This window comes from Sciurus vulgaris (assembly GCF_902686455.1).
Source record: "Sciurus vulgaris genome assembly, chromosome: 11".
Taxonomy (NCBI): domain Eukaryota; kingdom Metazoa; phylum Chordata; class Mammalia; order Rodentia; family Sciuridae; genus Sciurus; species Sciurus vulgaris.
In genome coordinates, this window is record NC_136472.1 from 115,822,116 (window position 1) to 115,849,324 (window position 27,209).

Genomic DNA, 27,209 nt, shown 5'->3' on the forward strand with positions numbered 1-27,209 from the left:
AGGAAGATCACTCTGATCGAGCACTATGCATTTGGCTGCCCTGACATCAGTCCTTGCCAGAATCTGCCATAAAGTGCTGAATGACAAGAAACAGGTCCTGCGAATTCAGAGTGGGGGGACTGGAGGCTGCAGTGACATGGGCCAGGGAGAACACTTCCTCTTCAGAGAGCCTGAATCTGCCCCTGAAAACACAGCTGTTCTGTTCAATAAGAACTGCAGAGGGTGGCAGGCAGCAAGAGGGCAGGAAGGAGAGAAGCATTTGCAGTTAGTGTTGAGCTGGAACAAATGGTCCAGATCAGCAGTTGGGGAGAATAATCCATGCCCTCTCCTCAGAAGCCAGGGACTGACTGCCCCTAGCCCTAAAGAGGAACCTAAGGGCATCCTAGGCTGTGTCCTCTGAGAATGTGCACAGAGAAGGTTGTTTCTCTCTGAGCCCAAGGGCTGTTGAACCAGCCTGGGCTTCAGGAGGACCACGTTATATCCAGAAATGGAACAAGCCCTAGTGCCACTCACTCAAGTCCCCGCTGCCTGTTCAGCTTACTGCAATGGAGGACCACAAAGTTGGGCGGAAGCGGAGACCTGCTCAGGATGAACTCCTAGAAATCCGACAGAGGCTCTACTGCAAGTGTCTTCTCAATTGACTCCTTTGCCTCCAGGCCACAGCATCAGGGCCTCTAGTGTGCATTCCTCCTCCGCGGGCTGGGGTCTTCCCCAAGGGTGTGTTTGTTCGGGGGATCAAGGTGTGCACATGCTCTTTCCCCTTAGGAGAGGCAGCAACAGGGTCCTAAGGAAGCTGAGTGCACCTAACCCGGCAGTCCTCATCCTGCCCAAGAGGAGTTGCCTCACCCTGTCCATGCCTTTTCCTGTGGAGATCAAGGCCAAGATCAGGAAAACCATCTGGGGCCCACAAGACCCCACCCAACAAAGAACAGCCCTGCTTCAATCCTGGTAGTCTTCAGAGGCGGCTGAGTTGCCGCTTGGGTACCACCTACCCCTCTTGGGCCTGTAGGCATTGCCACTGTCAAGTATCTGTTGTCAGTGACAGCTGGCGAGGCGCGGGAGCTCACACACTGTCTGACACTTCCGCTCTCCATTTCGCAGCGCTGTCTGCTGCTGCCTTTAGGAAGCTGTCGGTGGAGCCAGCTCCATGCTCAGCAGTGCTCTCTGTGACTGAGCCCCTGAGAGCATGCCACAGCTCTCAGGTCACCTCCAGGGCCCTGAAAAGTCTTCAGGCTTGGTTACCAGATACGCGCACAAGCCTGCCACACCAAGCCAGAGGGAGTTAAGGCTCCCTGAGGGGCTATGTCGCACCTCTTCCTTGCCCCACACCCATTCCCATTGCCCCCAGGATCCTGCATGAACAAAAACAAACCAAAAATGTATTAAAGGGCTATCCATAGAGTCTGTCCATACAGTGTAAACGCGAGCATGCACACACACACACACACACACACACACACAAACACACACACACAGACGATAAACTAGCCCAGGATATTCTGTCCTAAGGTAGTGGTTTGCAAACAGGGTTCTATGGAGTTCAAAGGCCCCAGAGACCTACTACAGACTTTGGGGGCAGCCAGAGCTCTCAGGACCTAATGCTTCCTCATCCAGATCTGCGGTACTTTTATTTCTTATATATTGTTCTTCTGGGTAAGATTTTAGAGGGAAAAATGTTTCAAAACTATAGCTCTTAGACAGCCATTCCCAAGTCAGCTGGTCTTCAGAGTTACACAGGGAGCTTTTAAACATTTGAATCCCCAAGTCCCAGTGTCTCAGAATCTCCAGGGCTGTGGCCTGGGAAGTTGCATCTCAGAAGTGTGAGCTGGTTATTCTCAGTATAGACTCTGAACTGGAGGGGTCAGCATCACCTGGGAACTTGCAGATTCTTAGGTCTCACCCACACTTACTGGTTCAGAGGCTGTGGGGTAGGTCCTTGTGATCTGTGTTTAAATAAGCCTCCACTCAAATAGAGGCTGGAGTTTGAGAATGATTGAACTAGGTTGAGGGTTTTAAACCATGGTTCTGTAGGACACTAAGTTTCCTCCTTGATCACCTTGGAAACTTGGGGTGGAGAACCAGTGACTTCCCAGACCGCCCACCTTGATAATCCCAGCTTCCAGGCAGGTGTCTCCACTTTTATCCACTTTACATATGAGAGTTCCACACCAGAATTTATTTGGAGTGGAAAAGTGTTTAAAAGTATGGCTTTTTTGTTTAATTAAAGAGAAAGCATTTGAGAACCACCAACCTAGTCACCATTCTATTTATTTTTTAATTTTTTAATTTTTGGTTGGGGAAAAATCCAAGTCCAGCAAAAGGGAGCGACTGACCCAAGGTGACAAGGCCCAGTGCTGAGGTAGAGAGGTGAGGCCAGAATGGAGAGTGCCTCCCCCTCTCTCCAGCACCCTTCCATCATGCCCGTCCTCCCTGGCACTGGAGTCTGTTCCTTTTCTCCCACAGGTTGACGCCCTACGAGTGGTACAGCCCACACCCGTGTGCCCAGGGCCGGTGCAACCTCCTGGTGAACCAGTACTCCCTCGGCAACAGCCTCTGGTTTCCGGTTGGGGGCTTCATGCAGCAGGGCTCCACCATTGCCCCTCGCGCCTTATCCACCCGCTGTGTTAGTGGAGTCTGGTAAGGTTCCAGGAAGTGACAGGGCCAGGTCTCAAGGGGTGGTGGGACTCAGTGGGGGTCTTCAGATAAGCCCAGCCCCAGCTGCTGGCAGAGAGGAACCTTAGCAGTCCTGTGGGAGAGCTCAGAAGCCTCTGCCTTTCACAGCAGGCCCTAGGAGGGAGCTGAGGCCACTTCTACCATGTCACAAAGTTGGGAGGCGGCATGCACTATCTTCTCTGTTTTCCCTTTCTCTGCCTCTGTGGTCTGAATACAGAGAGGAACCAAGCCTAGAAGGAAGAGGAGACCAGAAAACAGACTGGATGACCCACAGAAAGTAACGATAGCTTCTTGACTGGGCAATGACCTGAAGTTTGAGTGGCTGGGCCGACTAAGGCATATGCAAATTTATGCAAATCCCATCCTGCAGCAGGAAATGCCTGTAGGAGTTGGCTGCCACCCCAGCCCTCTCTCCCTGCTTTCTCAGCCTTTGTCCCCTGCTCCTACCTCTGGGGCTTGACTTGTCCACCTCAGCAAGTGTGGGAAAATGCAGAAATGGACAGATGATTCAATGGGTGGGAGAACTCTTTGAAAACTTGAAAATGCTATATAAGTGTATGGACTATTAATTTTTATTAGACTTATGGTGGAAATGAAAAATATATGTATATGACCTAGGGATGAAAGTTCATGAAGTACAAGTTTCTGATCTTTTAAAAATCCACCATAGGTTTGGCTGTTACCACTTATACAACGTACAGCCTCCATCTTCTTGCCTCCTTCTTGGCTTGTTTAAACCAAAGGAAATGGAAAAGTGGTGGTGTTTCCATGCTTGGGTATTGGTGTGGGCAGGGGGTGGTCTGGACAGAAGTGCTAGAGTTGCTGCTGGGGCTGGGGCTCGTAGCTGGGACAGTAGCCCCTACCCATCTGGGGTTTTCATTTCCCCTGATAAGTAATAATTGTAGTAGGATTTAAACCTATGGACAAGATCTCACCTGTTATCAGATATTGTCAGGAAGTCACTGACTATGTCAGTATGGAGAACTGGGTCCTTGTCCCCAGGAAGAAGGGATAGTCCTGGCAGGGACAGTCACAGGCAGCCTGGGCAGAAGCCCTGGGAGATGAGCACTTGTCAGTTGGGGATGTTGATTTTGTTCTTCCTGGGCTCCTTTCCTCCAGAGAGTTCTCTGCTATTCATACAGGTAGGGCCCCATTGCCCACTTCGTTTGCCTGTAAACTCCCTTCACCCCACCCCAGAAAATTCCTCTTCCAGACAGTTTCGGAGGGTCCTGTGGGCTTCCCTGCCATAGGCCACCATTCAGTGCTGCTCTACATAGCTGGCTCCAGGTGGCTTGGTGACTGTGTTTCAGAGTATGTTGGGAAGAGGGCTCAGCACCGGAGTCACCATGAGTGACCCTCATCAGCCAAATTGTCACAGCACCCCTCTGCCTCTCAGAGTTCTTAGTTATTAAATGAGGGCCTTGGTTTGGTCAGTTTCCTGGGGGAGTGGGAAGTCAGAGACAGGGCCATCCCCGCCTCCCATGGCCTCCTCACCCAGAGCAAGTGACAGAAAATGCCTTGTCGCTCACAAGAATGCCAGCTTTACAACCAATGGTGCCCCTGTGACCCGCCAGAGACAGCATCATTTGCTTTCTCAGCTGAGGCAGTGGGCTTGCACTGGTCACGTCAGCTGTCTGACCCCTTCCCTAGTGCTCGCGAACCTAAACAGTTGCACACTGTCCAAGGTGGTACAGATGCCAGAGTGCAGCCGTGGGGCTGAGGGAACCTGTCAGTCAGCTCTCAACCCGGTAGGGTTCATCAACCCCCAGTTCTCACAACACTGCTAAGTAGCTGCAGAGTGCTGGCTTGCTCTGGGGCTGGTCACGGAAACGACTTCTCAGAGTGGAAGAACCGAGGCAGTGCAGCGAGGGTAGTCCTTGAGCAGGGAGCAGTGCATAGTTAGGAGGTGGTCCAGGGATTTTCATCCCATATGGAGGCTCAGGGCATCCCTCTACATTTCTTTCTATCTCACATCCATCTAGTCCTTTACAGGTTACTGATCACTAATGACATGCTACCTCATTCGATCTCACAACTCTCCAAAGACAGGCAGAGCCAACATTATTATTCCCAAACATTGTCTGGTCATTTTCTCTTTATCATTAGACAAACAAGCTCAGAGAAAGCCAGTGGCTCCCCTCACCATCTCACAGGTGCAACGTGACCAGAACTGAAAACCAGTTCACCTCCCTGCAGGTCCAGCGTATAGATGTGCTCGTCAAGTTGGTGTATGCCCCTGTTGCTTCACCCCCAGGGAAGCAGCTGGCAGGAATTCTTGGTGACAGTGGGAGAAGGGACAATGGAACTTCTTGCTCTTGAAAATCCACCTGGTGACTGCTGTGGCTGCCAGCTGCTGAGTCCTGGGGCAATACTATGCTTCAGCTGGTGCTGAGTTCATAGTGTGTAAAGGCTCATGAATTCAGACCTCACTAATTCAGAATCTGTGCTTCTGTAATCTGAACTGGGTGGGGATCTATCTTCAAAACCATTATACACACACAAAGGGATCAGTATGCAGATCTGTACTGTTGACCAGATGGGAAAAGCTTGTTTAACCTACCAACGTGAACAAACTGTCATTAATGACTTTATCGTATATGCTGCCTGCATCACAAAACTATTCCAATTATAAATGAGCTCTTGCTACTCAATACAATAATCTTCTAGTTTGGAATAGTGTGACTGTTGTAAGACTGTTTCTAGAATCCAACTTTTTTAGCAGTTCAAAGATGCTTCCCACCAGTCTGTCTTCATGAAAGATTTTCTGCTGTTAAGATGGATAGAACTGGTTCTAAAATAAGAATTTATCAATGTGTTATTTAGAAGGTTACCTCACTTCTCTGAGCCTCAGTTTCCTTGCCTGTAAAATCAGGAAAGGAAATCTGCCTCCCTGAGTTGTAGGGATCCTATAAGGTGGTTGTTACCCATGGCAAGTGTTCAGTACCTGGAGAGGCACATCTGAAGGTTGACCTCAGTGTGAGGGGTAGGGGAGGTGGCCTGGCTCAGAGCTGGCAGCCTTTGCTCATTCACTAGCTCATTTCCCATAGCCCCCCAACTATCTCATGTGCATGGACTACATATCTTTCAAATAACAACCAATAATCACCTCCTTTCAGAAATAAGAGAAAAAAAATCAATTGTCTTTTTCCAGGCCACATTCACAAACTCAATTCATTTCTCTTGACATCTCAATTCATTTCTCTTGAGGCTCTGCCTCCTTCCTCTTCCCCCACTAAGCTGAGAGCTCCTTCAGGTCTCTCCTGTGCCATAGCAAGTCTGGGTTTGGGGGCCAAGGCTCCCGGGAGTGCCCGGGCAGTGATGACTTCCTGGTCTTTTCCTACGTAGGTGGGCATTCACGCTGATCATCATCTCATCCTATACGGCCAACCTGGCAGCCTTCTTGACTGTGCAGCGCATGGATGTGCCCATTGAGTCAGTGGATGACCTGGCTGACCAGACCGCCATTGAGTATGGCACAATTCACGGAGGCTCCAGCATGACTTTCTTCCAAGTAAACCCCATTTGGTTGCTCACCAACATTGGGAATTGGGCAGAATAAAGTTGAGATGTTTGTCCACTGGAGATAAAAACATCTCTCCTCATCTCATTCTCTCTTTTGAACATCTAATTTGAAGGTCCCCATGGGGCTCATTTTCCTCCTGCTCCACAAAATATCTCCAGAAGGAGGTCCCCAAAGGACTTTGGGTTCATACCAGCCCATCCCAAAGCATGATACATGCATTTGAGGTGATTTGAGGTTTAACATGATGGAACAATTTTAAAATTGCAAAGTTTCATGTTTATTTTATGTGCATTAGGAAAAAAATATATATGCTTTGAATCAAACCGGTATTTTTATTTACATCACTGCATAGGATGGGGCATATTTAAATTTTAAGAAGTAAGTTAGATTTTATGGGTAGTACTTAGCCAAAGCAAGATTAAAATATTACACAAATGATTGAAGTTTGAGCAACACTAGAATAAGATGAACTGGTGTCACTGATTCCAAACTGACAGGCCTCAGATAGGGACCCTCTTGGCTTCTTTGGGATTCCCTTGCAAGGCTCAGGAGAAGGCGCTGCCATAAGATCACACTGACAGGCAAAACTGATTGATCACCAAGGCTGACAGAATCAGGCCAGACAGAATAGTAGTTTTCATAAGCTTCCAGTGCTCTAGGGAAGAAGATTTCCCCTGGGGCTAATAGGTGTCCAACCAACCTAATATCCAAGAAGTTCATTTCCACATGAAATGAGCCCAAGGCCTTCTGTTTTCTGTTTTTCACACAAGTCTCGGTGCCTGTTGACATAGAGGCCAGAGAAAGCATCATGTAAACGCAGAGTTTGGATAGACCCCCAGAACTCTCTGTTTTATGATCATTGGTAAAATAGAAGCCAGTGTTGGCCATGTAGGTGATAAATTGCTTTAGAGTGGATGGAAAATAGCTGCACTGTTTTTTCAGGTGGCATCTCTGTTTAAGTCCTAATGAATCTGAGTTCACTGCCCCAAACTCAGGGATGATGAAAGGACACAACCAGAGTTTCAGTTTTCTACCAGAAAATGAAAGTAGGCAAGAGAAGACCTCTCTAGGGTAGATGAGGCAGAACCGATGACAAACCAGTAGGCAGAATTCACAGTGCCTTGGGAGCCTGTTGCTTCCTGATCTTTCTGTAAAAGGCACAAGTCCCTCTTCTGTCACCATCCAGTGACAGTGAACATCTTGAGTTGAGAGATGGAAGGGGGAAGTTTCTTGATTGTAACGAGGGGTGGAGTGGCAGAAGGACCAGCAGTGTAAAACTTTGGTTCCCTCCCTCTTTAAACCCACATTTCTTTTCTCTTTTCCCAATCCTGCTTTCTTTCTGTTCTTTCTCCAGAATTCCCGCTACCAGACCTACCAACGCATGTGGAATTATATGTACTCCAAGCAGCCAAGTGTGTTCGTGAAGAGTACGGAGGAGGGAATCGCCAGGGTGTTGAATTCCAACTACGCTTTCCTGCTGGAGTCCACCATGAATGAGTACTATCGGCAGCGAAACTGCAACCTCACTCAGATCGGGGGCCTGCTGGACACCAAGGGCTATGGGATTGGCATGCCAGTCGGTATGCAGGAAAGGGCCAGCCTCTGTGGGGAGCTTCATCCAGGCAGGGTCAGGGTAGCTAAAACCACAGAAGGCAGTGTTGAATTCAATAACCCCTGTTTCTAGAACCAGTTTAACAATGACTTGAGGTGGGTATTCTAATAAGGGTAAAGAAAGATAAAAGCCAACCCCAAGGCTTCCACTAATCAGCGATCAGAGCTCAACTTATTAGTAATTATTAAAGAGCTCGTTGATTGTTTATTTAATCGATTCATTATCAAAGGCTAATTCTAATTATTAAAGGGCATATTGATGCCCTTGGTGAATTCTTTAGGCCTTTTATTTCTTCTCTCTCCTGCTTCCTGCCCCTTGGCCTTTCTTTGTTGACTGACATCTCCATTAGCAGTGGGAAGAAGGAAGAGATGGGAACATTAGAATTAATTTCTCTCTTTGTTAGTGTCCCCTATGAAAGTTTACTGACATGATTGTATGAGATGGCTTTCAAATTACTGGTGGACTTCAGGGATCTACCCATTCCTAAGTCCACAAGGGAAATTGAGAACAGGCAGTAAAGCTCTGGTGTTGTTCGCTGACTGGGTGCCATCCAACTTTGTCATAGGAAGGTAGAGATGTTTGGCTTCCAGAAAGATCTCCCAACTGTGCTTTTTAGAGAATACTCACACTTTGGGTCTTCTCCTGCTGATAAGTGCCTCCACCAGAAGATAAGGTCAGACATGTTTAAATGCTGCCATGATTGAGGAGGGATTGGACCATGTTCCCAAGTGATTCTGACATGAAGGCTTTCCCCACACATGCACCACTGAGAGCAGCTGTGGTATAGGTTTGTCCTGCACAAGGGTGTTCTCGAACAAGGCATCAGGGGAAGAATTGAGGCCATTGGCTCATGTGAGAAAACTGATACATCCCATGTGCACCCTTGTGGTTACCTGACATGTCCCTTCTATTGATCTTTCCCTAACTCAGAGCTCTCTAAATTATAGGATTCACTTACACCTGTGGAGTGTAATGAGCATAGTCTTAGAGTCAGGCAGACCTGGGAATGCATCCTGGTTACCGGCCATCGTACCTCAAGATAGATTATTTAACCTCTCTGGAGCCACAGTGATCCTATTCATAAAATTAGGTTTCTCATTCCTACTCATGGGATTATTGTGACAATTAAACCTCATAATTTGCTCAGATACCTTACCTCAGCATGTCACACTTAGCCTGTCTTGGCGAGTACCCTTTCATCTTTTCCACAGTCCCCTATGTTATTTGATAAAAGTAGAAAACTTCTTAAATATGGATCAGAAATCAAGCAAGTGAACATAAGTAATAATACAGTATATACTCTCTGACACTAGCAGTTCTGTGAGCTGGAAACCTCACTCAGGGAACTCATAAACCTCCACATTCTCTATTTACTGTCAGATTTTATTGATGTCTATTAATGTTACAGATTATGGGCCTGTTTAAGAAACGTATTGGCTGACATTTTCTTTCCAGATAGTAGAATAAACTACAAAATGAACTTAGGATGCACCTGGTAATAGTCTAGTGTTTTAACACTTTTAATCCAAATGTCAGGTGCCTCAAAAGTTTTCATGAAGCCAGGCACAATGGCACACATCTATAATCCCAGCAACATGGGAGGCTGAGGTAGGAGGACTGCAAGTTTGAGTCCAGCCTCAGCAACTTAGTGAAACCCTGTCTCAAATAAAAAATAAAAAGGGCTGGGAATGTAGATCAGTGTTTGAGTGCCCCTGATTTCAATCCTCACTACTAAAAAAAAAAAAAAAAAAAAAAAGTTTCCTTGAGGAATTTGACTATGTTATGTAGTTGAAGTAAAACACTAATTCTAGAAGTTTTCATCATTAACTAAGGAAAAAGGAGAGGAAATGCTTTTATTCCTCATCTGATATGAAGTTATTTTTACATGTGTTTTTTTCCCTTAATTGTCCCAGCTGTGTGAGGTAGGGGTGATTACTCCTGTCATATAGAGGACAGAACTGAGATTCAGAGCACATCTTGCTTGTCCAAGGCTACAGAATAGGTGGAGAAACTGGCTTGAATCTAGGATGTTTATCTCCAAATCCAGTACTTCACTGACCAAACCCTATAGCCATCAGCTGGGAAGGGGATGGTAGGTAGCAAGGTATGCTGTGGGCTGGCCCAGATTCTCACAGAAGAACATTTCATAGTTCAGTGGTGAGACAGACTTTAGATCCCCTGAGGTTATGCCTGTCTATCATTTTTAAGTGAGAGATAAGGGCGTAACTACAGAACAAGCAATGTGTTTGGAACCAGGAAAATTAAGAGAAACAAAGTGAAGAACAAGATGGAAAATTTATCAGGTGGTTTTGGAGCTAAATAAACAACCAAAGAATAAGCACAATAGCCCTTTCATGTGGTGTGTTGTGAGGTTGGCTGGAAAGTTCCTTGAGAGGGCTTGTAATGCTTTGCAGGGCTGCACACTCGTCTCTAAACCCTGAATTTTCCTTAGCTTCATACACAAACACATCTGTTAGGCAACTCATTTGTGTCTCCATTCACTGCAGATGTGTATTAAGCACCTACCGTGCATGAGACCCTACTGCTGTTCTCCCACATCAGTTAAACATACGTACTCAATGCTGTAGGCTTGGTGTGGGTGCCCAAGCATAGTTGTGTCCATAGTAGGGAAGGTTCTACCATGCAGGCCTGTGCTGCCAGAGTCAGAAAAGACCTGAGAGATGACCTAGTTCCTTGCTTTTCAAAGTGCAGCCCATGACCCAGCAGCCTGGAGCTTGATGGAAATGCAGAATCTCAGGCCCCACCCCAAACCCACTGAATCAGAACCTGAAGTTAACAAAAGCCCCAGGTGATTCCTACGCACATTAAAATTTGAGAAGCACTCATCTATTTGTTCCAATTTTATGCCTGAATCCTTCACCATAACCTTTTTCCCCTGCAGCATCTGTTGACATCAGACCTTCATAGAGTTTGGGCAAAGAAACTGGGCAACATACTTGTTTTCCACTCTCTTGGCAGATTTTCGTTAATGATCTCCAGCTTCCACCCATTGTGGGACATTGAGCTTTCCAAGGTTTCATTTAAGCTGTTCTTGTGATTAAACCTTAATTCTAGAACCAAATCTCCTTGACCACATTCCATCTGAAAAATTAAAAAAGAATTGCACTGAACAGAGAGAAGCTTTCTGTTTGAGGAGGGAGCAGAAGGGGGCGGCATAGGATGGTGGACAGGCCAGAAGGTTCTGGTGCCCTTGGTGAGCAACCATGGGGGTCGGGGACCCCTGGTGACTGACTTCTCCACATGGATGAACAAGAGGAGGCATCCGTTATACACCCTGGGTGGCTTTCCTGTCACTGGTTGGTTACTGCTCTGAGTATACAATTGTCGAATAAAATGTAATGACAGTTACAAGTGCCAGAGAAATTAGTTTAAGTAGAAATCAGAAAATTGACTGAGAGATTTGTATGCCAGAAACACAAACTTCGGCTTCTTAGAGGCAGACGGGAATCTGTCTGTGGGCAAGTCGCTTAACCTGGATAGACCACCTTTATCATTTAGAAAGTCATAGTGCCCAGGCAGGAAGGTGGGGTGGCACAGCCACCTGGAAAGCCTTTACTTGACACATACTGGGGTCTTTGGCCATGGGCTGGACATGCCAGTCAGTATAGAGGGAACAAAAGTAGAAGCCTGCATGAAGCCAGAAGGTTCCCCGCTCCTTCCTGCAGAGGAAGAGACAGAGCTGAGAGGGCACCTGCCTGTCTCTCTCCCCTGCTGAGTTTCAAGCAGGCAGTGGCCAAAGGGGTGGACTGGGAAGGGGAGTGGAGGGGTGCCTGGGAGGGCATTCATGTTCTGTGTCCTGGGCTCTCCTATGACCCTGCAGGCTCGGTTTTCCGGGATGAGTTTGACCTGGCCATTCTCCAGCTGCAGGAAAACAACCGCCTGGAAATCCTGAAGCGCAAGTGGTGGGAAGGGGGGAAGTGCCCCAAGGAGGAAGATCACAGAGCTAAAGGTATGGACATCCAGGGCCTTCCTCCTGCCCTAGGGGACCAAATTTGCTTTTTTTGTGGTGTCCAAATTTCAGGAAGCAACTTTTAGGACACAGGGAAAGTAAGCCTGGGAAGACACGGAGCGCTAGGCTGGGGCTGTCTGCTCAGTCCAGTCCCAGGGTCCTCTACCTCTAGGTTCCCAGTGTCCCCAGCCCATAAGTGCTGGAGGCACCCTCCTCTGTGTTTCCTGCTCCACCCCTCTCGCCCCAGCACCCAGGCTTCTGCCTGCTCCCCTTTTCCCAGCCTGGCATCTCCATAGTGTACTCTCCACTAGTAATCAGAGTGATTCTTTTTAAAATGCAAATCGGATTGCAGTCTATCCCTGCACGAACCTTCCAGTGGCTTCCCGTCTCACTCAGAATGAAATTCAAGATTTCCGTAGCCTTTCCATCTTCCTGATCCCCAAACTCTGCACTTGCTTCCATCCCAGGATGGGCGTGTGTTCTCTGCCCAGCCTCCCTGAAGGGGCCGCCCTTTACCCCTACCTTCACCTCGTTTTCTCTTTTCAGATCTCTTCACTACCTGATATAATTGTCTATGTGTTTCTTTGTTAACTCTCCACCTCCTGTACTAGAATGTAGGTTTCATGAGGTCAGGGTTCATCTTCTTCACAGAGAAGGACTTTCCACACCAGCCCATGAATAGTTCACTGCATGAATGAATGAATGAAAGAATGTTAAATTGGGTTGAATGGAAAGCAGTCACTGACTAGTATAGTTAGGGCTGGGGTGGGTCCCTTTGTATCCAGTGTTTTCTGTAAGGGAACACATATCCTGGTGAGCCTAGGACATTCCTGGTGACATCTATTATATATCAGTTAATGCTTGTTAGTAATATTTAGATAACTTTTATTCTTGAAGTGTTCTCGTTTGAACAATAAATTATATGGTCATCCCAGTAATCTACTGCAGCCTTGCTAAAATATGCATCAGATTTACCTGTGAGCGCTCTCCCCTTGGAAGGCAGCTGAGGATTAAAATGAACGATAGCATGTGCTTGCCTTTCTGCTCAGCATGAATGATTATCCCTGATGAGACAGTGAATGAGCGACCGTGTGTTTCCAACTGTCTATACATGGATCTCTATCTGGCAAGGCAAGGTCTCAAGTATATAGATCTAGGGGGCAAGTCATTTGCAATGTAAAGGGAATGTTTCCCTTAAAAGAACCCAGTGAGGCCACACAGTCCTTGACTTTTCCCTCCACAAAGGCCAAAGCTGCCCATGGGATAGGCAGTAGCCACGAGTGGATACAGGGCATGGGCAGGCGACATTTGAATCCCAGCTGCAGCAGTTGCTAGTCTGAGTTTAGTTAGGCACATTAGTTAGCACTGATGAGTCCTCCTTTCTTTATCTGTGAAATGAACACAGTAATCGGCTCCAGGGTTGTTGTGAAGTGGAATGGACAGCAGGGAGCTTAGCTCATAGTAAGGGCCCAGGGCATGACAATATTGTTAGCTGCCCCGGATGCTGTGCATCAGAACTCCAGGGCAGTCTGGGTTCTGTGAGCTGTCTGCAGGGGAGTTATTTTCAATGGTCAGCCAGTCAGCCATTCAATCAACTTGGAGATGCTAAGTGACAGTGAGGTGGCTCATTGTCTGGGAATAAGAAGGCTACATATAGTCTTACCCTCAAGCACTTTAAAGTGATTGCCAGAAACAAAATCAACATACTTGAAGTGATTAGCAAATAATTCTGGACACCGGCCAAACCATAATTAAATCCTTGATAGCAGGGGATGGGGGCAGAGGTGTGCAGCGGGAAGGGATGCAGAGGAGACCAACTCTATTATTTGTTCAGAGGGATAAAATGGAGGGGATACAGAGAACAGCAGCAGGACATCTTTGTGGATGGGTAGAATGAACTAGATTTTGAAGATGCCCAGGACCTGAACAGGCAGAGACAGCGTGGGAAGAGGGTACTGCAGCCAATAAGCACTCTGAGGAAGGATGCGGATGCAGGTATCAGTGGGGCATACCTGCCAAGTGCAGCTTTGGCCCACAACAGTGCACTCCACCCAGTGTGAGGATTGGCTTCAGACATCACAGGTCTGCAAGGAGAGGTGTGGCACTATGAGAACTGGTGCTGTCGTGACATTCATGATCTCGTGGGACAGTCATTGCTTAGGGAGAAACAAAGTCAGATTCTTGACTTTTGGAAAGTTCCAGAACAAGTCCTTACAGCTCATGGCACAGACACCATTCTTGAGAGGTGAGGTTTTTGATTTGCTAGAGAAGTGGTTTAGAATATTAGAAAGTGAATACCTGAAGGAAATTGGAAATACAGTTCACACTAGAAGTTTGAGAGTGAAAAAACAAAATTGAAGAGCCAGGGCTACCATGTCTGCAAACAAGATAAAAGCATGCCCTGGCCAGGACATGTCAGCTTGTGGTTTAGAGAGAAGGAGGCTTGGGCCCTGCTGGGAGCTGGCCAGTGGCAGATATCACCCTCATAAATAGCTGGGGATTACAAAAGTCATAAAGAGATTTGCCAAACTCTAGACACAAGTGACAGGCCGCAGTGGAGTGGAGACTAGACAGCCAACACATGGAAATCCAGGGCAGAGAGGACTCAATGGAATGCCTGCATATTCCTGGGCCCCAGACGAGGATATTGGTTATTTAACTGGACCTGTTCCCCACCCCTATGTCATCACACTGGCTGGTGTCCTTTCCAACCCCAGGTCCAAAATACACCCTGGGGAGAAGCAAAAATAGAGAAAACACTTCATTTAACTGACGTCAAACTGAGAAGTCTCCGTGTGTTTGTTAATCAGGTGAAATGTAAGTGTGAGGTAGAAATTAATTTCATTCATAGAAAAATAAAGTCACTGTTTTTGCAATTGTGACTCTGGAAATTCTTCTCCATTCTCCAGAGGTTTAGGAAGACTAATCTGACAGTAGAGTTCACTGGAGAGGGAGAAGGGAGACAGACAGGGGGATCAAACTCCCAGGAAAGATGGAAAGGAGTGAACAGGAGGCATTTCTCTGCTGCACGTGGGGACCAAATGTTCCCTGGCACAGAGAAGAGAACCGAACAGATGAAAAGGGATAATCAACAGGGGAAGTCATTCCACGCAGTTCCCAGTGTTCAGAAGATGACTGGGTCCCATCAACCAGTGTGAACTCGCCTCTCTGCAGCCATCCTTTGGAGCAAGGGTTAAGCTGTATTAATAAGAGGCAATGTTCAAGAGTGCAGCTGTCGGGGAGAACTGTGCAAATCTCAAGAAAGCAAAGCCATCGGCTGCCTTCCCAGCTGCAGCTGCTAGGGCCAGTTTCACCCAATGGCCCTATTTTTGCCATGGCTGGGAGCCCAGGCAAACATTACTTGGAGACTCAAAGCCTTCTTGGCCTTGTGAAATTCCACATGATGTCCTCGAGGTCAAGCAAGAAGCAGGTGCCATTACTTCTTCTCTCTGGCAAATTAGCCATCAGACTCACTATGGTGCATAACTCATTACTTAAGACTCTTGGAAAAACAGGATCAGCATGACCCTACAGATCTGCTCCTTGAAGTTTTGAAATAGCCACCAGGAATCAAGCCCCAGGAACATTTATGCCCTTGTGTCTTAAAAAAAAAAAAAAAAAAAAAAACAAAACAGAGAGCTATACTTTTAATTTGCTTTCCACAGCAGCTCCTAGGTGATCTTTTCTTTTATAATTTGAATCAGTTGACTTTCACATGCGCCTCAAGGAATGAGACTAAAATGGAATAGTCAGAGAGAGATGGAGGTGAAGGAAAGGAGGAGAGGGTCTTTTTATCAGAGACCTGAAATTTACAGTGCCTATAGGCACTTTGGTTTCAATTAAAATGTACCAGACAGCACACTGATTCCTAACATAATTCTTTTCTGCTTTGTTGTCCTATTAAAATGTGAGGAATTTAAAAGAAAATGAACTGGTGCTTACCCTACCTCTAATCCTACATTGCAGCTTGAATATCACTGCCAAATTCCAAAGAAGAATCCTAACATTGGAATGCTGCAACCCGCCTGAGCCTTCTTGCCAGGTCCTACTTGGCTCTGGTAAGAGCCACAACCTACCCCTTCATCAACTTCCCTTCATCTCTCCTTCTTAATTTCCTTGCTTATAGCCTGGTGACCCTATACCTTCATACAACCACTGAAAAATGCAATGGCAGATCCTGTGGAAGACTAGAGATTACAAAAAGGAGCAGGCTCCATTCCAAGCTGTTTCATTTGCTTCTGCCTTGTCTTTTCAAAACAACACTTATTTTATTTATTTATTTTCTCACTCAACTCCTATAAAAAGAAATATCGCTAGCCTCTCACAGATGCCAACATCCCAATTCACGGAGATTGGATTACTGAAGGCTTTGCAAAACAATTGCTAGACAAAAAGGTGGTCGGTGAACTCCAAGGAAATTAAATGCCATTATCTTGAAAAATACAAACTCACAATCAGGCTTCAAAGGAGCATAAATACACCACCGGGCTGTGAAAATCAGGGTCCCCTTTCAAGAATGAAAAAGAGGCCAGTGGCATTGACTCAGAATCCTTAGAGAACAGGAAGTTTGCTGGCTGGCACAGTGGGAATGGAAGCATGAGGCATGTTGGCAAGAGTGGGGGCAGGTGATGGGGAAAGGGGACTCTGGGGACCCTTCCCTCTCTCTTTCTTCTTAGAGGCCCAGCTTGGCTATCCAGGTTCTCTGGTTTCTCTGGAGAGCACCAAGGCTGGAAACCTGAATGTGGGAGCTTCATGGTGTCTCAGAAAGACGCTGAGGAGGAAGCCTGTTCTTAGTCAAATCAGATTGATTGCTGAGAGACGGAGAAGCTCCAGAAGGGTTGCCAGAAAGCTTGATCGGAAACAGAGGCAAATGGCAGCCCAGTGACTCTGTGACAGAGGAGGGCAGCAATTATAAAGATGACAGCCCACCTTTGTCTGTAAACTGAGCCAAAACGAAGTCCACAAATCATAGACTAAAATATTCAATGCAATGTTCTACAGGATAAAAAGGGGATTTATAGGCTGAGGTTGTAGCTCATGCATAGAACCCTCACCCCTTGTCCCTTTGGAGGTTCCCAGGAATGAATCCAGTCCTCAGAGTACCAGCTTGAGTTCTGTGATCACACCCATGCATCTGGAGTGGATGCTGAGTACCAGGGAGATGCAGTGTGGCACGAGGGCTGAGGACCCTGGCTTCAGTGTTGACTTGGGCACTTCCACATATCGGCCATGGGCCAATTCCCTGACCTCTTTGCACCTTGGTTTCCTCATTAAGAAAATGAGGGCGAAAGCAGTGCTCATGTCCCAGGGCAACAGTAAGGACTGCATTAAAACAGCATGGGAACCTTGCTCTTGCTAAACACAAAGGTCAGCTTCACATTTATAAAGAACATAAGCATTAGAATAAGATTTGTCTAGAATTCACATCTTAACTGGGAAAACTTAGGTAACTTAAGTTCTCTAAGTTTCCTTTAGAGTGTTTTTAATAAATGAATGAGATAACAAGTGTTTTTAAAAATAAGATACTTGAGATTGTATTTTGACAAATTGTAAAGTGCCTCTTGTGTTTTGATAAATTGCAAAACTTGTGTTTTGATAAATTGCAAAATGTATCAAATGCATCTCCCATTCCTCTTCTATTTTGTGTCCCTTTTCCCTCCTTTTTTCCCATCACTTTCTCCAGAATCTGGTAGTCTAGGCAATAGATGTCACAGTGACTGCAAGGAGAAATGGCAAACCTATTGTTTGACAGGCCTCAGCAGGACCAACGTGGTGGGTCACGTTGCATTTTCTGGGAAGGTCATGTAGGTCACTTTACACAGGGGCATGTGAAGTTGCTGTTTGATAAGTCTGTAAAGATGGGATCATTTGATTTATCTGCAAGGACATAGATGAATGTGGCTCCGAGAAAGTGGTTGAAAGCCATATGGACCCAGGAACCCATGTTCCTGTCCAATGCTCTTGTACTGACATTACACAGAGCTTCCATAAGATGGTGCCCAGCTTATGGAAGATCCTCCATAAAGATGTGTTGGCTGATGTCAAAGAGCAAATGCACTGTCCCTTGTCTGGATCAGGACACTAGACTGTCCTCTCTTGCACATGTAGCTTCTCTGCACGTGCCTATGTGGCTCCTGTGATCTCTTGCTTCTTTACCTATGGGGAACCACCCGCTACCCCATCACACTTTTGTTCAAAAGGAGCTTCCTCTCTCAGTTGCAGATGACCACAGTGCTACCGGGAGCTATGTGGGGGGTTTTAAGGGCTAAGACATAGCGTACCTGAGTTCAAAGGGTGGTTATTAGTCAGTCAGAACAAAAGGATAGCAAGTCAGTGGGTGGTAGTTTGAATTTCTCCGAAGGCAGTTTCTCCCTGCTGCCATTCCATCTCTGTAATTCTACAGAAAACCACAGTGATGCATTTATATTTGTAAAACTATTATTTGTATTTGTGGGCAATTTGTGAGTGACACCAAAGGTAGTATTTAACCAACCCAGAGTTTGCAAGGCGAGTTTGATTCTTTTTCAGCCTGATTGTGGGGCATGAGAGACTCGCATGTCGGGAGAAAATTCCAGTTTTCACACCATCTGTGCAAATGGCTCATGTGTGGTCCCATCTGAAGAACGGAAAGGATGAGTTGACTCCATGGCTTTCCGGTCCCTTTTGCAGGTGCCAAGGCATCTATGAGTGTAGTAAGGTCCTCGCAGGCTGAGGGAGCCCCACCAATGGCCCCCTCTGATGAATGGCGGTGTGCTGTGGCAGGCGCTTGACTTCTGGTAGGGTGGTTGATGACAGTGTTAAATGGAGCTGCTGCACTCTCCTGACGTTCATTCCCGCTCCCCGCTCCATCTGTTTCTCAACTCTCACTCTGCCAGCAATCTATTCTTGCTTCCACTTTCCAATAACTTCCTAAAGGCACGAATGGTATAGAAGCTTTACTCCTAGGAGGAGGCCAGTCAGAAATTGGCACAGTGGAGCCAACACCCATGATTAATATGCCGGTCCTGAAATGCAGGAAACTGGGAAAGAAAGACTGGGGGATGTTTCAGTGACTCATGGTTCCTGCCAGCCTCCTGTTAAAACCTCAGCTCCTCCAAGAAGTTTGTTCTGATCGAATCAGGGTTATCCCAGCCCAGAATACATGTCCATTTCCAACCCTTCCCCTCTACTCCCCAACACTGAAGGTCCACGTTGTGGACCATGTTGGGGTTCAGTCCGCCTTCAGCCAGCTGCACAGTAAAGTGTGAGTCATCTGCCCCTGTGGCCAGGCAGAAGCCCTCAGTGACAACTGTCACATTTTACTATTATCTCAAACAAAATTTCATTAGGGAGTGAAAACATATCATTGTTTGAATTGAAGCTTTTGGCATTATAGGCCTCTACATCTGGAATCTATCCTTTTACTCTCTGTTCGTTCTTTTAACATTGATTGAGCTCTTCATAAGTCCCATGATTGGCGACTGCAGATTGAACAAGGCATTGTTCTTCCTTCAAGGAACTCACAGTCTAATGGAAAATTCAGGTATATAAACTTAAACTAATTTTTACACATGATCACAATGAGGCACAATGTATTATTAGTGAAACACAAAAGCAGTGTAACTAAGTCAGGTAAGGAACACACTGGGAGGAAGTGGCCCTGATGTAAGTCTGAAAGGGAAGGCTGAGGTTGGCTAGGTATATGTCTGGGTGGTGGGGTGGATTCCAGGCATCCGTGCTAACAGGAGTGAAGGAACAGACCATGCCTGCTGGGAATGGCAGACGTTTCTACCACATTGTTAGACAATTATCACAGTCAGATTCTACATTTCAGGAATATCAATGAGGAAACTACATGGAGGGTAAAGTTGAAGAGGAGACAGGGTTGAGCAGGAAAATCAGTTTGGAACCTCTTGCAATCAACCAAGCAGTAAGCGAGGAAGTAAGGAAGTGGTAGGAAGGACAGAGAGAAGGTTAGAAGTTGAAACTTATTCAGGAGGGAAAGTCAGCAGAACTTGGTAATAACTGCTGCATGGAGGAGAGGCCAGAGACCAAATGATGGAAGGTAAGGAGAGAATGTTCCCATAGCAAGGGAAAGAGGTTGGTTGGTAGGCCTGGAAAAGAGCAGCAGCGATGGCTTCATGAAAAGCCTAGAAGCAGATGTGGTTGACAATGTCAAGGCCTAAGAAAGGTTGCATAAGATCTGGACTGGCAAATTTCCAAGAAGTTAGAAACTAAGCAGTGAGGGTGGTTTTAATGGTGCAAGGCAGAATTGCATGGGGTGAGGACTGAATGAGAAGAACAAAAGTAGATTCAGTACAGAATCATCTGCTCCTTCAGATACAGCAGATAGAACATAGTGTCTAAAAGCTTTTCCGGTGTCCAAAATTATGTTTGAGTCCTGAACAAAATGATTGGCTTCCACATGCAAAAAGAAAACCGCAAAATTAAATTAAGACATGTTTAATTAAATATCTCCAAAATGGAACATTGTTTCAACTTCATTAATTTTTAAATTTAATATTCGTAAAAACTGCGTCACATTTAGAAACAATTTTTTGGTTTAGATTTTCTCATTTTGCAAATATTCTCTTGTATGCACAGCGATTGCTGAGAAATCACAGCCAATTGCAAATTAACTGTTGCTTGCCACTCAGTATATAGGAAGCAAAAAAATTTTAATGTATTTAACGTAAGATGTGAGGGCATTTTCTTCTACTGCTTTTTACATGGGATGGGATCTCTTCAAATAGGTTTTAAGAGCTTTTAGAATGTCTCAAAATAATGCTGCTATAGAGAACTCTTTCAAGAAGCTTGGCTGGGGCAGAAAGGAGAAAGAAGGGTCATTGACTAGACAGAATTGAAGGGGTCAGGAGTATATTTTTTCTTTAAGGAGGGAGAAACATGAATGAGAATGAGCCAGTAGGGAGGCGAAGCTTGAAGAGGACACAGGCAGTTACGAATAAGAGGCAGGGAACACAGCTAGAGCAGAGGTGGTGGAATGAGACCTAAAGAGAAGAAATACCTGCTTCAAGAAACAAGGGGAAGGGGAGGCCATTTGAGGGGGCTGTAGTCCTTTCTTCTATCTGAGGCAGAGCTATTCCAAAATGATGGCGGAAGTCCTGGAATACCTGGGTAGTCACCTGGGGAGTCCTTTTGCCTAAACAGGTGAGCATGTTTTGTATCACTGTGGTCACTTCCTCCACACTGGGCATCTCCCTCCAGCCTCCCTCCACAGGGGCTGGCCAGAGAATCTAGTTCATCCAGGATGCACAGAATAAGTCCCAATACCTCAATTCTCACAACCCCCAAACTATGGGCTGGAGCACCTGCCTCCGAACCCCAGCCAGACCCTTTAAAGTATGCATTCCTGCTTCAGTTTCCCTTTTTGTCCCCCATTCATGTGGATCTCGATGCCTTCGATGTCAAAAGTCACCTAAGTGGCCCTAGGTGAGAGAGGCAGATGTTCAAATGACCCCAAAGCACTTTCCCCCTGGAATGATTCCCTATTTGGAGCTATTCAAAATAGAAGTTCCTTCATTCATGCAATTACACAAGAGTTGACTGGTCTGTTTGATGCATTCATCATGTAAGCTCTTGGAACTCTTGTAAGCAGATTCTCAGTGTAGGCAGGAATCGCTACCATGCTGTGTTATTTCAAAATAGCAGCAGACTCCCACTTGAGGCATTGTGGGAGGTAACCCAAGACATCTTGAAATGGCCAGGTAGAGCTATTTCCCAGCTTTCCAAGGTGCAGAAGGTGGCATCTGATTTCTGTTCCTTAATAGTGGCTCATCCTGTAGTGGTATGTGAAGCTGGCTCACCCTGACAATGACATAGCTCTGTGTGGTGTGATGATGGAACAAGCATTAGAGTGTGCAAGCATTTCCAAGAGCACAGGATGTAAGCTACCATCTTGGCATTTTCATGGATAAAAGATCCTTTTTTGATTTATGATTATAGCCCCCACTGAATGAAGGTTTCTTATGTTTATGACACATTCCCTTAAATTTAGGTTTCTATGATGCCAAAGAAAGCATATATTACATAGCTAAACTTGATGTTTGTGGAAAAGAAATGGTCACATAGGTATTGAGTATAGTCTATATGTCAGGCATCTTGCTAGTTGACAAGGATACAGCCAAGCTTTAAGGAACCTAAAAGCTTCTATAGTGCTTCCAAAGAGACCAAATTGCAAGTTAATTGTAGGCCTGTCTGGTTAGAAAAGAATCACCCATGAAATTTGTTTTAAAGTATGGATTCCTGTGTCCCATCTCCAGAGATTAATTTAGTAGATCTGGAGTAAGGACTAGAAATCTCAATGTTTAACAAGCTGATCTAGGCAGTCCTGATGGCAACCAGGTTTGGAATGACTAGTCCTATTGAATAAAAAAATCTACTTTCCAAAGAAGTATTTTAGTAACATGTTGAGCATCTCTTATCAGAAATGCTTGGGACCAGAAGTGTTTCAGCTTTTGGAATTTTTCAGATTTTGGAGTATTTGCACATTGAATAACCCCAATCTGAAAATCTGAAATTTGAAATAATCCAAGATCAAAAGTTCTTTAAACATCACATTGGTGCCCAAAATGTTTTCGATTTCAGATTTTAAGATTAGGGATGATTAGTCTGTAAATGCTGACCCTGGTAAATAAGTTTTTACTATCTATGATTTAGTCAGAACAGTTGCTTTATATCACACAGACACAATGTTAAGAAGGTTGATTAAAATTACATGAAACTTGTAGAATTTATGTGTGTTTTGGTATCATGTTGCTATAAGCTAAATTAAATTCAGCATGTACCCTCCTTTTAGGATGATCCTCACCAACCAGCCCCAGACCATCATTTGCAGCTGGATCTCCCTCCTCCATTTTACTCCACTTACACTGCATTAGTGTTAAAACAGTTAGTTTTCTTCCAGGAATGTGTCAAAGACACCTACCTGCAAGACTCAAGTTCCAGTTGTTCATATAACTTTAGCACTGTTGGTGGCTTTCTGCTCTTTTACATTCACTTTTGCTTCTTGTTTTCTTACAGGCCTGGGAATGGAGAATATTGGTGGAATCTTTGTGGTTCTTATTTGTGGCTTAATCGTGGCCATTTTTATGGCTATGTTGGAGTTTTTATGGACTCTCAGACACTCAGAAGCAACCGAGGTAAACTTCCAAAGTCGTATGACCTATAGTGCTGGCAATGGGGTACAGTTCCCAGACTCATGCACATATTTCAGACAGTAACTGAAATCCCCTAGGAGGGTGCAGGCGAAAGTGCAATGAAAAGAATTCCAGCCCTCATTATGGGAAATCTGGGTTCATGCTTTCTCACTTCCTAATTGTACAGCCTCAGAAAAAGTATTCACTAACCTCTCTGGGCTTCAGATTCTTCTTTGAAACAACCCAGGACTTAAATATGTAAAAAAATGTTTCATGAACAGCAGAAGAGTTTCATGGACAAAAACCCTTATAGAAATATATATATATATTTATATATAAAAGTACCAGCTCTAATGGAAAATATGACCTCAGTCCTTCCATTTTGAATATGGTTTACCTTATAGGTAAAGAATCCTTAGAGATATACCAACTTTCAAGAACCAAGAATTATATCTTCCTTCTTGGGGATTTTAAATAAATTAAGTTTCCCAGTTATGGCTTCAAGGCTGAGTTAATATAAACTTCACACTGAGGGAAAAGTCTGAGAAGACTTGGTCTATTCTTCTTCTCTTCCACCCCAGAGAAGGTGCAAAAACCCTTGCATGTAAATTGCCTTATGAGATTTTTTTTTTTTTTTAAGGTTCACCTTAAGGATCCAACTCTGGGTCATTCTAAACCCCCCTTCCCTAATTGGTGCTGGAAAAATATCTCATAAATGCACAGTCAGTGCCCCAGAAGTCCACAGAGTTCCCTTCACACAGTACTGCCTGCCAGTCCTTTTACTTTTCTGAGCTCAGCCTCTTTCCCATCCCCATAGACCCTCTATGACATCACCCATTCCTCATGGTCTCTCCTGCATGCATTGAGATTAGTTTTACCCCCCACCTCACTGAGAAATTAAGAGTGACTAGCCCCAAATTAAAATCCTCATCTAAAAATGTACCCACAACTGTATTCATTCTGAGACTACAGCAGATATCTCTGTGTTCCTGGTGTCTCTACCTTGATCCTACCCATTCCTACTCTCAGATTAACCTCTGTCTTCTCTGTAATTTTTTTCTGCCTCTTCTCTCCAAAAATCCATAAGTATGGTCCAGCTAACCCATATTTTAAAATAAGAGCAATATTACTATTGCTTTTATTCTATCCCTCTCTTCTTCCAAACCAATGGGATCTGATAATAATCTTTCCATTTCCTCACCTCCCATTTGGTCCTCAATATAGGCCAGCCTGGCTTCTCTCCATCACTACACTAAAAGGCCATTGCTAAAAGGTGTGACCTCTTTTAGCAAAGGATAAAACCAAAGATTAGTCATTGGTCCTTATTGGACCTCAGTGTGGCCCTTGATGATGTGAAAAGCTCCTTCCAGAATCTCTCCTTGCATGGTACCCAGTTCTTTTGGTTCTCCTTTTACTCCTCTCTCCAGCTGTACTCTCTCCCTTTTCTCACTTCTTAAGTGGAGGTGGCACTTACTAATGCCATGAGACCTAATTCAGATGATTCAGGTGATTCCTTCTCCTGTCTCCCCTGGACCAGTAGAGCTGATCATTCATCCTCCTTCCCAGCACCATTGTAACTTATATGCAACGTTGCAATGACTAGACACTGAACTGCCTCAAGTAAGGGTTATGTCTTTCATATCTGAATTTTTACTGCAGAGCACAGTGCTTGACCAATAGTAGTAAACACATGTGGTTATATTCTTGTCACATGTGTTGGGTTAGGTAGGTGGTGTTTACTGTTGTTAATAGTTATTAGAAGCACAGATTAAGTGATTAGCCAAGAGTCTTTGTTGTTTACTAACAATGGGGATCTAGAATTCAGGTCTGAAGTCCTAATGTGTGCCGTATTCCACTAGACGGCACTGCCTGTAGTTGTTTCATGTTTGGTTTTTCTCCCAAGAGCTCACCCATGGTCTGGGCATACACTGATAAATTCAGCGAGAGTCAGAGTATTCTTTCTTTTCTTTTTTTTTTTTTTTTTTTTTTCTCTTTTCTTTGGGTGGTGCTGGGTATTGAACCCAGGGCCTTGTGCTTGCAAGGCAAGCACTTTGCCAACTGAGCTATCTCCCCGGCCCCAAGAGTCAGACTATTCTTGATGGCTAAAATGAGCGCTCAGGCTATGTAGGCTATTTGGCTATGGTAGATCCACCACTCCATTGATAGAACTGGGAGAGAAGGTGTCGAAGTATGGTGGCTGCTTCTCCCATCATGGTCCAGGAAAGTGTCCTTTCTCGTTTAGAAAAGAGAACTCAATAGAGCATGTGTGGGCTTTGGAGTTAGATAGATTTAAGCTCAAATTCTCAGTCAGCTATTTATTGTCAGTTTTTATAAGCTATGTAACTTTTGGAATCTCCATTTGCACATCTGAGATGGATAAACTATTAACAGTACTAGTACGGGCCCAAAATTCTTCATCAAATTCTCAAACCCAGAAAGCTTGGAAATTTCTAAGTTCTTTGTAAGTTTGATGCAAATGTATTCAGTGACAAAACTTGACTAATGTTTGTGGTCTTTATCATACTCAGTGTAAGCATACAGACATTTTGCTACAGAAATATTAATGTTCTTGAAAACAGAATCTGCCCCAGATCCACTGGGTGTGATACATAATATACTGTTTGTATATTATATTATCTTCCTAAAATTCAAATATTCTGAATTATGCAACACAGTTGGAGCCAAGCATTTCGTATCAGGAGACTGTGGACCTGTAGTAGGAGGGCTTGCTCTCATTTTAACTGTTATCAGAATGCATCCTCTCCAGCCATAACCAGTTGGTTAAAAGAAATGAAAATCTTTAGCTTGAAAACAGAATGTTCATGGAGGCCCAGCCGGTTTTTCAAGTCCTTGAAAGAGACAGGTGTAGAAGAGCTTTTCCTGGGATTCAAAGTCCACATTAGGCTAGGATCAGTGAATAAAAATTTCAGGGGTAGAAATTAACTCACTGGAAGGATGCAGCATTTAATGAAAATGTGCAAAAATCTTTCACAAGATGGTGAGATCATTGTTTTTGAATGTATTCAAAGATTAGACAACCAACTGACAGAACTGTTGAACATTATGCTATACGGGGTTTTTGAACATTAAATGGGACTGGGAGTGAGGCGATGAATTGCAAGACCTTCGTGGAATTGTCATACCTAAAATGATACGATTTGGTGAGCCCTGTCCCCTCATCCCATCCCTGCTCCGCCGGGCTTATTCTGAGAGGCTGGCTGTGCCCTCGCTGTCTCCTGCAGGTGTCCGTCTGCCAGGAGATGGTGACCGAGCTGCGAAGCATCATTCTGTGTCAGGACAGTATCCACCCCCGTCGGCGGCGAACTGGGGTCCCGCAGCCCCGGCCCCCCATCCCGGAGGAGCGCCGGCCCAGGGGCACGGCGACGCTCAGCAACGGCAAGCTGTGCGGGGCCGGGGAGCCGGACCAGCTGGCGCAGAGACTAGCCCAGGAGGCCGCCCTGGTGGCCCGCGGCTGCACACACATCCGCGTCTGCCCCGAGTGCCGCCGCTTCCAGGGCCTGCGGGCGCGGCCGTCGCCAGCGCGCAGCGAGGAGAGCCTGGAGTGGGAGAAGACCACCAACAGCAGCGAGCCCGAGTAGCCCCAGCGGCCGCAGGACGAGCGGAGCCAGGAGAGGAGCGGGACGGCGGGGCAGGAGCTGCTGTCCGCCGCGAGCCCGGACTTACATGTACAGCGTCGACCCTTCTCTCCGGATTTGGGATCCAGTCACTTTACAAAGGTCAAAGAGCCTGACGCCCCAGCCAGAGACAGACAGCGCCCGAGGGGAGCGGTCCACCCAGAGACATGACACCCAAGTGGCAAAGGGACGCGCTCCCTCATGGGCATAAGGACCCACCTTCCCCCAGTGGGTCTTTCTCTCCCGCCCAAATAACAGTCTGGGGTGGGGGACCCTGCCTGGACCAGTCCAACGAATTGATGGAATCATCAGTTGAATTTCCCCCTAGGAAGGGATCATTGTACCCTGGGTCTAGTTCTTACAGAAAAAAAAAACAAAAACAAAAATTAAACTCAACAGGGAAGTTTTTTTTTTCTTCTTCTGAATTTGTATGTTTTTGTTAATGTTCCTTTCCTCCCCCCTCTTCTTTTGTCGTCTTTTCAATTCTGTTCATTTGCTTTGTGTTTTTTGGAGGGGGAGGCTTGGTTAGGGAAGGGAAGTCTCAATCAGCCCTATTCCCTTTTCCTGGATTTTAGGATATGAAGTTGCCAGGGCATCAGATTTCATTCAGGTGCTGAACTCCCAGTCCTTGTGGGGGTTGGGGGCCTACAGGAGGGTGGGA

The 27,209-nt window shown here is 45.5% G+C and overlaps 1 protein-coding gene across 10 annotated transcripts in view; it reads left to right on the forward strand.

The window, feature by feature from the left end:
* The window catches only part of GRIK4 (glutamate ionotropic receptor kainate type subunit 4), a 410,374-nt gene extending 383,407 nt beyond the window's left edge, over positions 1–26,967 (forward strand). For all 10 annotated transcript variants that reach the window (XM_079103138.1, XM_079103145.1, XM_079103144.1 and 7 more), the window contains 6 exons: positions 2,464–2,637; positions 6,019–6,184; positions 7,551–7,776; positions 11,650–11,778; positions 22,798–22,916; positions 26,156–26,967. In XM_079103138.1, coding sequence (XP_078959264.1) covers positions 2,464–2,637; positions 6,019–6,184; positions 7,551–7,776; positions 11,650–11,778; positions 22,798–22,916; positions 26,156–26,512 — 1,171 coding nt within the window. In that variant the 3' untranslated portion in view covers positions 26,513–26,967. The remainder of the gene's footprint in view (positions 1–2,463; positions 2,638–6,018; positions 6,185–7,550; positions 7,777–11,649; positions 11,779–22,797; positions 22,917–26,155) is intronic.
* The last annotated feature ends 242 nt before the right edge of the window (positions 26,968–27,209 follow it).